Below are 12777 nucleotides of genomic sequence, written 5' to 3'. Positions count from 1 at the left end.
GTCAACTCCACTAAGCCAGTGCAAACAAACACTCACTGTGTCCCGGGCTCTAAGGGCCCAACGATCCATACCTGCTCTCTGGTTCCCTGAGGAACTCACGGTCGGAGAGGGGAGGCCACAGACAACAGCAGGTAATGTGAGTGAAGGGACTAGGAAGGAGATCTGACTCTGTAAGGATATTGCCAGAGTAAAGGAAGAAAGGGGCTACTGGCAGAGGGCCAGAAGACGAACAGAGCTGGGATTTTACCCCAACAGCCTGGCTCCAAAAATGCTGCCGTAACCATCTTCCTATACTGTAACCTCTGTGGACATAGTCACACCGAAACACGCAGACACAATAGCCACACTTTGAAACACACACCCAGAACAACACAAATTTAGACATGTCATATCTGCTGGCAAACAGCCCCAGATCAACCAAGACACGCTCATTTTAAATAAAGTTTTACTTGAAGTATAACATACATAGGGAAAAGTGCAAACATCCATGAATTTTTACAGAGTAAATACGATCGGGGAACTGGCACTAGATTAAGAAACAGAACATGACCAGTTCCCAGAGCCCCCTCTTTAGCCACTCCCAGTCCCAAGAGTGACTGCTATTCCGGCTTGTCACACCATAAATTAGTTTTGTCTGTTTCCATCTTCATATAAACGGAATCATACAGTGTATACTCTTGTATCTGACTTCTTTCATGAGACTTGCCGTTGGGTGTAGCGGGACATCATTCTCCTTTCTGTGTCCAAGGTGTGAATAGGCTACATACAGCTCCTTTTCCACTCCCCTTTGATGGGTTGTTTCCGGTTTGAGGCTATTATATTTAAACAGTGCTGTGAACATTCCGGTAGACGTTTCTTGGTGCGCATACCTATGCGTTTCTGTTGGGTGCTGATAATGTAAGCGTGGAATTGCTGGATCATAGGGTTGGGGTGTATTTTGGGCTTCATTAGAAAACTGTTTCCCAAAGTGTCGTCTTTACCAATTTACACTCCCCCAGGAATGAATGAGGTCCAGTTGCTTTACTTCTTTGCCTACCCTTGGTGCGGTCAGTCACTGTCATTTTAGCCATTCTAGTGGGTGGAGACACACTAACATGAAGTTTCTGGCACATACTTGCTTGGCACTCAGTTAACAGATTATTGAATGAACGGTTGAAGGAATATAGTTGGACAATGTAGAACTAGACAACCTGGCTGGTGAAGGTGGATACACGCGGCCGCGCGCGCGCGTTCCAAGGACGCCCACGCGCAGCGGACGCACACCCAGGCACAGTCCCTCTAGCTCTCCCGGCGCCCACGTGGTCTGAACGCACACCTCAGTCCTGCCGCGCGCGTCCAGTCGCGGAGCTGACCCCAACCTCCTTCGGGGCGGCGGGCAGGGGGCGCTGCGCGTCCGGGCGCCCCGAGGGGGCGGGCCGGGGCGGGGCGGGGCTGGCCGGTTTCCAGGCCTGGGCTCAGGCCGTCCGCGCTGCAGGGCCGCTCCCGGGACGGGCCCGGGCGGGGCGCAGCGGCAGGAAGCCGGGCGGGGACTCGCGGAGGCGTTGGGGAGCGAGGGAGGGCGCGGCCAACTCCCGGAGGGACGGCAGGCGGAGAGAACGGCGACCCGGCCTGGCGCCGAGCCTGAGCCCGCCGGACGGGAGGCGGCCCAGCCGCGGGCTCGGCCTCGGCCCCGGCCCCAGCCCCAGCCCCGCCAGCATGGCCGGCCGGACCGTGCGGGCTGAGACCCGGAGCCGGGCCAAGGATGACATCAAGAAGGTGATGGCGACTATCGAGAAGGTCCGGAGATGGTGAGCGCTGTCCCGGGGACAGGGACCGGAGATGGCGGGGCCACTCCTCCTCCAAAGGCGGCTACCCTCCCTTCACCAGCGATGGCCCCAGGTGTTAGGTGCGCCGCCCAGCTGCGCCCTGGATGTACAGGGCTCAGTCCCCCTTCTCCTAGCTACACCCTGGGTCTACAAAGCGTGCTCCCCAGCCGTGTCCTCCCAGAACAGGAGCCCCCCCCCCCATTTATGCCCCGCCTCCTAAAGCTTTGACACTCCTCCTGAAAGTCCGCCCGGATCCCAAGCCAGGCCCAGAGCCGTGTGCCCCATGTATATACCCTAGGGGTCTGCGAGCCACGGCCCAAGCCGTACTCTTTCACTAGAGGCACCCCCGTGTGTGCCCTGGAGTCTGCAGGGCTCTTTTTGTCCCTCTAACAATGCCCCGTTAGCAAAACTACCCTTCCTTACGCACCACCCACACCTATGCAGGCATCCCCAGATGTACCCGGCGGCTGGACGGGCTCTCGATTGAGGCTTCTCTGACCTAGTCCCCCCACTGTCCCACAGGGAGAAGCGCTGGGTGACGGTGGGCGATACTTCCCTTCGTATCTTCAAGTGGGTGCCAGTGGTGGACCCCCAGGAAGAGGTGAGCAAGCCCCTCCCCCCACCAGAAGCTGCATCTGTGCGGCCTCAGGCAAGCCCCTCCCCATTCTGACCTCGGGTCCCTACTCTGAGACATCAAATGCAGCAGCAGCCCAGACACATGTTTACAATTATTGCCAACTCCACCCCCTTCTCCCTTTTTCTTGCTCCAGACCCTGGAATTCAAGACCTACCCCAAGCCTTGGCTGGTGAGCTCAGTCAGTTAGGGCCTCTTCTGGTGACACCAGGGTTGTGGGTTCGATCTGGGTCAGGGCGCAGACAGGAAGGGACCAGTGAGCACACAACTAAGTGGAACACCAAGTGAACGCCTCCTCTCTCTCTCCCTTCCTCTCTCTGTCACTCTAAAATTGATCAATTAAAAAGAAAGAAGCCCTACCCCCAGTGTGCACCACCTCTGTCACCTCACGGGGGCAGGGCCTTTGGCTTCCCTGGGCCTCAGTTGACTTGTAGAAGTGGGGGCTTTGCGGGCGCCAGCTCTGATCCTCCCTCTCCTCATCCCCAGGAGCGAAGGAGGGCTGGTGGTGGTGCAGAGAGGTCCCGAGGCCGGGAGCGGCGCGGCAGGGGCACCAGCCCCCGAGGGGGTGGTCCTCTTATCCTGCTCGATCTCAACGGTATGTAGGGATTCTGGGATGGGGGGGTATGGGATAGCAGGAGGGGACTGGGAACCTCAGGCCCAACCCTCTGGACTTTTGCTCTCGCAGATGAGAACAGTAACCAGAGTTTCCATTCGGAAGGCTCCATGCAAAAGGGCACCGAGCCCAGCCCGGGTGGCACCCCCCAGCCCAGCCGCCCCGCGTCACCTTCCGGACCACCGGAAGGGGTCCCAGAGGAAGCTCAGCCTCCACGGCTAGGCCAGGAGAGAGGTAGGACCAAGTGCCTCCCAGGAGCCCTCCCCTCTCAGTCTTGTCTTCTCCAAAGCTGAAGCCACCAGCTTAGACCTGTACCTGCCCCCATCCTGTGTTGCCTCCTCAGGAGGCCCCCCTGACTCCTCTGGAGCCATCACCTTCCTCTTGACTACTCTGGTCTGTTGATAACTCATCACTGTCTGGGATTTTCATGGAAATTTCATCTTTACTCCCTAAAGTATGGGGTCTTTCTCCCTCACTCCCACCTCGTGTCAGTTTCCTGAATGTTGGGTCCATATTGATTTTATTCATTACTGTATCTCAGAACGCCATGCGTACATAGTAGGTGCTCAGTAAATATTTGTTGAGAAATAAATGACTGATATTTCTCAGAGTCATTAATAATAAGTGATATAACAGCTAATACTTATTGAGCTCTGACTGTGTATCTGGCACCCTTCTAAGCATTGTATATGTTTTACTTGATCTCATTTAATCTCCACTACCACCCTCGGAGGGTTCTTTTCACCATTTATAAATGAGAATCTGGAACCCAAAGCTGTCAAATAAGTTGCCCCAGCTCACGCAGCCAGTAAGCCGGCATCCTGGGCGCGAGGCCCTTCCCAGCTTCTTTCTGCCTTGTAGTCAGTCCCCTGCCTGGTCGGTCCCACCTCCCAACATCGTCTTCTCCCTCCCCAAGCTTGTCATCTCTCCCCCTCACCTGGCTCCAGCCTCCTTGTGGGTCTCCTTCCCTAGAGTCACCTCCCCACAGCTGACAGGAGCAGCTTTTTCTAAAGCACAGGTTTGACGGGGTCACTTTCCTGCTCAAAGACTTCAGGGGCTCCCGATGACCTTTGCCTCCCCAGTTTGGCATACTGGGCCCTTTGGGCACCATCCCCTGCTGACCTCCTCATTTCCTTTCAGAACACTTTGACTTGGGCCTATGGCTGTGTCTAGATTGTGCTGTGCGCTTCTGTACTTTTACTAAAATAAAAGCAGTAACTGGCCCTGGCTGGTGGCTCAGTGAATAGAGCGTCGGCTTAGCGTATGGTTGTCCTGGGTTCGATTCCCAGTCAGGGCACACAGGAGAAGCAAGCATCTGCTTCTCTCCCCCCACCCCCTTCTCTCCCTCTTCCCCTCTTGTAGCCACTCAGTTGGTTCGAGCGTGGCTTCTGGTGCTGAGGATAGCTCAGTACTCGAGCATCGGCCCCAGATGGAGTTGCCGGGGGGATCCGGTCAGGCGCATGCCAATCTGTCTCACTGTCTCCCCTCTTCTCACTTTATAAAATCAGAAACAAAACAATCACTGGCATTTATTGAGCATTTAACTCTGTGCCAGACACTGTGCTAAGTAAGGGCTTTATCTGTATTATCTCGTGTAATCCTCTCAGTAGGAACTATTCTAATTATCCACATTTTATAGATTGGGAAAATGAGGCCCAGAGAAATTAAATCATTTGCCCAAGGTTAGGATTTGAATGTAGGCAGTTCAAACTCAGAATCTGTGCTTTCCTAGTACCCGTTTCCTCTGCTGAAAATGTGCTTCCACCTCCCCCTCTGTTTGCCTCCTAACCCATTGGGATCCCACCTGAATGTCCTTCTGTGTCTTTCTCCGGGGCTGCAGCCAGGAGCTCCTCTCCCTCTACAGTGCTCCCACGGCCAGGGGCTTGTGTGACTGGTGTTTCTGTCCCCTGGTCCATGCTGTGGCACAGAGCGGCTGCTCAGGGACTGTCTGTTACCTTGACGTTCCAGATCCTGGGGGTGTCACCTCAGGTGGCACCGATGAGCCCCCCATGCTGACCAAGGAGGAGCCGGTTCCGGAGTTGCTGGAGGCTGAGGTGAGAGGGGCCAGAAGGCTGCACTCCCAGGTCTTGGAGGGAACAGGGCTGGGGGGGGGGCAGCCTAAGGCTTGGGGACTGCACTTTTGAGCCCCAGATGGGGAAGGTAGACCTCGGACACAACTAAAGGCTTAGAGCTGGGTTCTTGGCACTAAAAAGGAAAGGGTGTTTTTAAAAACAAAGTCCTGAGGGCTGGGTCAGGTCTGATTTAAGACGATTAAAAGCCTGGAAAGATCATGCTGCTCCTCCAAGTATTAATTTTTTAAATCCTCTACTATACAACTAACTTAAGAAAGTCCCCCATAAACTTCTGAATTTTCCCACAAGGACTACCTGATGCGTGTCCCAGACATAGCAAATATCAACTTCTTCCCCCCAAACAGTTGGTTGTTTTGGTGCCCTGTTTAATCTGCACCCTGGGTCCCTGGCTCTGGGCTAGACTCGGGTCCGGGAGGGGAGTGGAGTGCGGGCTTTGAAGAAGGTGGAGGCCAGGAGACTGCACTCGGGTTTGGGTGGAGCTCACGCCTCTCCACCCTTCCTCTCCAGGCCCCCGAAGCTTACCCTGTCTTTGAGCCAGTGCCACCTGTCCCCGAGGCCACCCAGGGTGACACAGAGGACTCAGAGGGCGCCCCCCCACTCAAGCGCATCTGCCCAAATGCCCCCGACCCCTGAGAAGCCGGCCTGCCTTTCCTGCTGCCCCAGGGGCCCCCTGACTTTTTACAAATAAAGACCCTTTTGTAATTTTGTGTCCTGTCATTTCCCCTTCAGGGCTGGGGAGGGTCTTTGGAGACAGTTTTGTCTCATGCTCCAAATTTCTCAGATGGTGTCACCGGAGCTCTCGGAGGATCTTCCTGTAGTCACACCATGAGTCAGATATGGAATGGGGGCTTGAGCTGGGACCCTGCCTCCCCAACACTCCCCGCCCTGCCCTAGGCCCCTTACCTTTAACCCTTCCTGACCTTCAGCCCTCCTCTGGGAATCCAGGGACCTGGGCCCAGCAGTCACCAAAGCTCTGGGCAGCAAGGCCCACAGTTCCCATTCATACGCAGGACCATGGAGACCCAGAGGGATGCTGGGGCCTGGGACAGCTAACCCCTCTGCTGCCCTCGGGAAGCTACAGCATCGTGCCTCCCTCTTCCCCTTAGCTGTTCCTCCACCAGAGCCCCGCCCCCAGGTTGGGTTGCGTCTTACTCGTCCCCAACTCTATAACCGCCTCCTCCAGCAAGCCTTCCCTGACCCCGGCATGGTCTGTTTCTCCTCTTTTGGGCTTCCACAGTCCTCTGTGCTTCCCTTTGTCTCGGCATTTATCAGGCTGTTCAGGATGGTTGGTTTGTGTGTCTTGTCTTGTTCACTAGGCAGTGGGCTCCTGAGGGCAGAACTTGGTCCCCAGTTTTACTTAGTATCACACTGGGCAGAGAGCAGTCATAGCTACTGTTTGATGAATGAATGAATGAATGAATGGGCTGAGACTATCCAGGAAGGCTTCTCTGAGGAGGTGGCACATGAGCTGAGCCCTGAGGCATGAACCTCAGTGTGGTAGATTTGAAGTAAGAAGTCCTGGGTCAAGTCCTGGCTCTGTTACTCATTAACTGTGTGGCTCTGCATGGGCCATTTCCCTTCTCTGAGCCTTTGTTTGTTCATCTGAGCAATGGGGACAATAACTAGGCCTCATCTGCCCCAGTGGTTTATGGGAATCTTTGAATGATATAAAGCACTTTTATTCACTCTGTGCTTACAAGAGAGTCAGGGTCAGGTGTGTTTGTGTTAGCCCTATTTTTATTCTTAACAAAATGAAAGACTGAGGTTCAGAAAGGACCAAATTGGAACTTTAAAGAACTATTAAAAAATCTAAGGGTGTTAGTGCTAGCGGCTGCAGGATGAGTTGAGCTGGGGCTGGCCACGGGAGCCAGGTATGCAGTGATGTGCTATGTTCCTTTTCTGTTGTTGCTGAACTGCCACAAATTCAGTGGCTTAAAACAACACAAATTTATTATCTTACTTATTATCTGGAGGTCAGAGGTCCAAAATTAGTCTTTTTTTTTTTTTTTTTGTGAGAGACAGAAAGGGAGAGATGAGAAGCATCAACTCATAGTTGTGGCACCTTAGTTGTTCATTTATTGATTTCTCATATGTCCCTTGACTGGGGGGCTACAGCAGAGCGAGTGATAACCTTGCTTAAGCCAGCAACCTTGGGCTCAAGCCAGCAACCTTGGGCTCAAGCCAGGGACTTTGGGCTTCAAGCCAGCAACCTTTGGGTTCAAGCCAGCGACCATGGGGTCATGTCTATGATCTCACGCTCAAGCCGGCAACCCCCATGCTCAAGCCGGCGACCTGGGGTTTTGAACCTGGGTCCTCCATATCCCAGTCCGATGCTCTATCCACTGCACCACTGCCTGGTCAGGCTCCCTGCCTTTTTCAGGTTCTCCAGACCACCTGCATTTTCTGTCTTGTGGCCCCACCCTCCACCGTCCAACCCAGCAGCGTGGCATCTTGCGAACTCTCTCTGCTCCTGTCGCCATGCCTCCTCTGCCTCTCCTGCCTCCCTTTAATAAGGACCCTTGGATTACATTGGTCCCCCCTAGATGATCCAGGACAACCTTCCCATCTCAAGGTCCTTAATTTAGTCACATCTGCAAAATCTCACTTGCCAGATAAAGTAGCATAGTTACAAGTTCTGGGATTAGGGCGTGGACATTTGTGGAGGCCATTATTCAGCTACACTGTTTGTGGTAATAAGCTTAGCCATTTTCTGGGTGTGCGGGTCACCTTATCGTTCCCCTCAACCACCACATGAGTGCTCTGTGAACTGTACAGTGCCTTATATGGGCTAGTAGTACAGTATTATGGCTCAGAATTCAGGCTCTGGGTCTGAATCTCACTGTCTCCATTCACTGTGTTGCCTGCAACAAGTGACTTAACATCTCTGTGCCTCAGTCTTCTCATCTGTAAAAGGGAAATAACAGTAACATTCACCTGCCGAGACTACTGTGAGGATTAGATGAGGCAGTACATGGGGCGAGAGTCCTTGGCTTGGCACACAGTAAATGCTCATTGAATGGCAGCTGTTTCCTATGCTCCCTTTTCATAGATGAGGAGACTGGGGTGTAAAGACAGAGGACTTGCCTGTCAGGGAGGCTGAGCAGCGTCAAAAGGTTAAAGCTTGAGTCTCCCTGACCCCTGGCCTTCTCCTGGTCTCAGGCCCCCTCTGTCCCTTAGCCCAGGCCTGCACAACGCCCACTCACCTCCTTGTGACCTGGTTGGAAAGCCACCTTTTCCATAGCTACATGCCTGATCATCACATTATGCCCACCCCGCCCCCTCCCAATATCCTCACTCTACCCCTTGCTCGGGGGCCCTGGTCCCCAGACCGGAGCTACTCTTCCCTCCATCACTCTCTCCTCTTCCTGGCCCCTTAAATATCTTTTGCCCTGGCCTAGCTCTTCTCCCAGCTGGGTCCCACCTATTCTTTGAACAAATGGTTCCCAAGTCTGTCTCCAAGTTCTGCCCCCTACCATCGACTCAAAGGGCAAATGCCGCCTAACCTGCGTTGGCGCAGTGGATAAAGCATCTACCTGGAACACTGAGGTCGCCGGTTTGAAACCCCAGGCTCGCCCAGTCAAGGCACATACTAGAAGCAACTATGAGTTGATGCTTCCCACTTCTCCCTCCACCCCCCCTTTTCTCTCTCCTCTCTCTAAAATCAATAAATAAAATCTTTTTTAAAATGTAGCAAACAGCAATTTCCTTCAAGACTTCCCCATTGGGATGTCCCACAGACCTTCAGCCAATCAGCCTCATTCTCCTCCCAACCTGTTTCCACCATCCTGTGCCGAGGAATGGCCCCATAATACCAGGAGTTGGCCAAGATGGTAGTGTAGCACCCAGAAGTCAGAGTCAACATCCAGTGTGCTGTCAGGTCCTGTTGAGCCTTTGTCCTAAATCATCCTCCCCTCAGCCCCTTCCTCTAGGGCCCTACTGCTTTTTAGGTGCCTCCCTGTGGTTTCCCTGCTTCACTCTCTCCCACCCCCAATCCATTCTCCGCCCAGCATCTGGGTGGTTTTGGAAACCCCTATCTGGCCTGATCGATGGTGGTGCAACGGTTAGAGCTGGGACACTGAGGACTGTTTCAAAACCCTGAGGTCACCAGCTTGAGTGCAAGCTCACCCATCTTGAGCACAGGCTCACCAACTTGAGTGCGGGGTCGCTGGCTTGAGCGTGGGATCATGTCGGTATCAAGCAGTCAGTGGCTGGGCTTGAGCCCCCTGTCAAGGCACATACGAGAAGCAATGAATGAACAACTAAAATGATGCAACTACAAGTTGATGCTTCTCATCTCTCCCTTCCTGTCTCTCTCTCTCAAAAAAATAAAAAAAACCCACAAACAAAACCCCCCGAATCCGTTCATGGTGCTGCCCTGGGTTAGAACCCTGCAGTTCTCATTACCTGCAGGGTGGAGCCCACACTCTGATACTTCCACCCTGCTTAGCTACCCTTGGAACTGCTTAAAATTGCCCCGAAATGCGCTCTGCTGCTTTTCACCTTTAGGGCTTTTTCGTGCTGTTTGCTCTGCTGGGAGTGGGGATATTGGGAGGGGGCGGGGCGGGGCGGGGCATAATGTGATGATTGGCATGTAGCTATGGAAAAGGTGGCTTTCAAACCAGGTCACAAGGAGGTGAGTGGGCATTGTGCAGGCCTGGGCTAAGGGACAGAGGGGGCCTGAGACCAGGAGAAGGCCAGGGGTCAGGGAGACTCAAGCTTTAACCTTTTGAGGCTGCTCAGCCTCCCTGACAGGCAAGTCTCCGGCCTCTGTCTTTACACCCCAGTCTCCTCACCTGGCAGATGTCTTCTTGTTTCTCAAACCTCTGCTTCCTCCTGGGGGTCTCTCTTTTCATGCGCTGTGCCCCTCCTCTGCTATTTCATGGAGCACTTGTTATTGCCTTGTGATGGTCTGTGTTTGCTTTGGCACCGGACTGTGAGCCCCACAAGGGAGGGGAATTCGTGTATTCATAGCAACATGCATTGTGCGCTTACTGTTTGCTGGGTACTTTTCTAGGCCCAGGGACAGAGCATAAACTAAACAGAAAAATATCTCTGCCTTCGTGGAGCTTATTTTCAGTAAATTATATCATATGTAGGAAATTATAACTACTTAAAAATTTTTTTTTTACTTATTGATTTCAGTGAGAGAGAGGAAGAGAAAGACAGGAACATCTATCTGTTCCTGTGTGTGCCCTGATTAGGGACCGAACCAGCAACCTCTGTGCTTCGGGACAATGCTCTAACCAACCAAGCTATCCAGCCAGGACTAGTTATAACTACTTTTAAAAAATAGAGTAAGGAGGCCTGACCTGTGGTGGCGCAGTGGATAAAAGTGTTGACCTGGAAATGCTGAGGTCACCGGTTCGAAACCCTGGGCTTGCCTGGTCAAGGCACATATGGGAGTTGATACTTCCAGCTCCTCCCCCCTTCTCTCTCTCTCTCTCTCCCTCTGTCTCTCCCTCTCCTCTCTAAAATGAATAAATAAATTAATTAATTAAAAAAAAAAAAAAGAGAGAGAGAAAAAAAAAAAATAGAGTAAGGAGCCTGACCAGGCAGGTGGTGGCACCATGGATATAGAGTGTTGGCTTGGGATGCTGAGAACCCAGGTTCAAAACCCCAAGGTTGCGGGCTTGAACACAGCTTCATCCGGCTTGAGTGCAGTGTTGCGCGGGCCTGAGCATGGGATCATAGACAGGAGCTCAAAGTTACCGGCTTGGCTGGGGCCTCCCACCCCCGTCAAGGCACATACAAGAAAGCAATCAATGAACAATTAAGGTGCCACAACTACGAGTTGATGCTTCTCATCTCCCTCTCTCTCTCTCTCTCTCTCTCTCTCACTGAAAATAAAATAGAGTAAGGAAGATGAGGAAAGAGTGGATTGCAGTTTTAAATAGGAGCTCAGGGGAGGCCTTACTGAGAGACATTTGAGGAAAAGCTTGTGACGTGTTGTGGAACTGTGCACCTGAAAACCTGTGTAATTTTCTTAACCAGCGTCACCCCAGTAAAGTCCATAAAAAGAAAAAGAAAGAAAAGACTGAAGAAAGCTTGAAGGAGGTAAGGGAGAGAGCCACCAGCTGCCTGGGGGAGAGCATTCTGGGCAGAAGGAGCAGTCCTGGGGGGGAGGGGCGGTAGGGGGGAGGGTGGGGGAGGGGAGATGGGGGGGACTGAACTTGGGTCAGGTCCCGGGCCTCACAGGCAAGGCAGGCCCAGAATCTGCCATTCAAACTTGGAGAATAAAAGAGGATGATGTGTTTATAATTATGCCCAGATAACAGCTGAACCCTGGGAGAACCGGAATGTATTGTCATTCTGTTGGAGGCCATTGTTAGGACTTTGGCTTTTACTCTGGGGGAGAGGAAGAGCTACTGAAGGGGTCTGAGCAGAGGAGTGACACGATCAGACTTAGATTTTTTTCTCCTAATATTTTATTATAAAAAGTTTTAAAACTACAGCAAAGTTGGCAGAAGGGTACAGGTAGCACCCATATATACTCACCCCCTGGATTCTATTAACATCTCACAGCATTTGCTTGATCACATATCTATTTCAAAATAAGTTGCCGTGGTACACTTCCCGAACAGTTCAGCGTGCACATCATTAGCCAGAGTTCAGTATTTATTTAGTTTGGTTTTTCTCTTTTCCCTTGAGGCAAAATATTCATTGTAATGAAATGCCCAGACGTTAACTGTATGATTCAGGGAGTTGCAACAAACGCATACCTCCACATAACACAGGCCCTTATCAAACACATCGCTTTCTTCCCCCGATTCCCGTTGCCCCCTCCCACCCCAACTTCCCCAAGGCAACCCTTGTTCTGACTTCGGTTTGATTAGGTCAACCTAGCTGAGAACTTCATGGGCATGGAATTATACAGCATGGATTCATTGCATCTACTCTCTTTCACTCAGCAGAATGTTTTTGAGTGTCATCTGTACTGCTGCTTGGATCACTAGCTTGTTCCTTCCAGCTGCTCAGCGGCATTCCATAGACTTGGGTTTGACTTGGCTCGCTCTCCCCATCGGTGGGGAACAGACAGGTCTAAGTCCTCTCCCTGTTTCCAGCTTCCTCTACCAGCCTGTCAAGCCTGGAGCTCAGAGCCCCGGGGAGTGCCCCTCAAGGGGACAGAGGACGCTTTCCCAGGGAACTTCCTAGGGTGTAGAGTCTGTAGCATTAGTCCCCCAGAAATCCGGGGAGACAGCTGTAGCAGGGGCAGGACCTAGGGTGACGAAGCGGCCTGGTTTGCCCAGACTTTTCAAGTTCCATGTCCCAAGAAACCACTCAGTCCTGGGCAAACTGGCAGGGTTGGTCACCCAGGCAAGGGTCCAGCCACAGCCCCCTTCTCACCCCAGACTGCACTCTCTTCCTCCTCTCCTAAGGACTGACTTTCCTGAAACTCTAAACTGGTCTGCTCCTTCCCTGTTCTAAAACTTCCCAAGGTTCCCCATGCCTTTCCCTGGCAACCCAGAGGATATGGAGGTATACCTCAGACTTTGCAGGTTCCGTTCCAGACCACAATAATAAAGCAATTATCACAAGAAGTGCGACATAATCTTTGCTGGTGGGGGGTCTTGCCTTCCATTTGTAAAAAATGCTACACCCCTGACCTGACGCACAATAAAGTGAGGCATGCCA

At 52.5% G+C, this 12777-nt stretch overlaps 1 protein-coding gene across 2 annotated transcripts in view; it reads left to right on the top strand.

Annotated features, from left to right (window-relative positions):
- Positions 1-1380: 1380 nt before the first annotated feature.
- Positions 1381-12777, top strand: part of BCL7C (BAF chromatin remodeling complex subunit BCL7C) — a 35864-nt gene continuing 24467 nt past the window's right edge. Inside the window, exons 1-6 of one of the 2 annotated variants that reach the window (XM_066275799.1) lie at positions 1392-1787; positions 2328-2406; positions 2926-3034; positions 3125-3286; positions 5021-5106; positions 5653-5837. In XM_066275799.1, coding sequence (XP_066131896.1) covers positions 1696-1787; positions 2328-2406; positions 2926-3034; positions 3125-3286; positions 5021-5106; positions 5653-5778 — 654 coding nt within the window. In that variant the 5' untranslated portion in view covers positions 1392-1695 and the 3' untranslated portion in view covers positions 5779-5837. Of the gene's footprint in view, positions 1788-2327; positions 2407-2925; positions 3035-3124; positions 3287-5020; positions 5107-5652; positions 5838-12777 lie in introns of those variants that run through there. The other variant, XM_066275800.1, reaches the window with a different exon arrangement.

This window comes from Saccopteryx bilineata, chromosome 4 (genome assembly GCF_036850765.1).
Source record: "Saccopteryx bilineata isolate mSacBil1 chromosome 4, mSacBil1_pri_phased_curated, whole genome shotgun sequence".
Lineage (NCBI taxonomy): Eukaryota > Metazoa > Chordata > Mammalia > Chiroptera > Emballonuridae > Saccopteryx > Saccopteryx bilineata.
The sequence above is the reverse complement of the archived record's forward strand: the minus strand, read 5'-3'. Positions and strand labels throughout refer to the sequence as shown.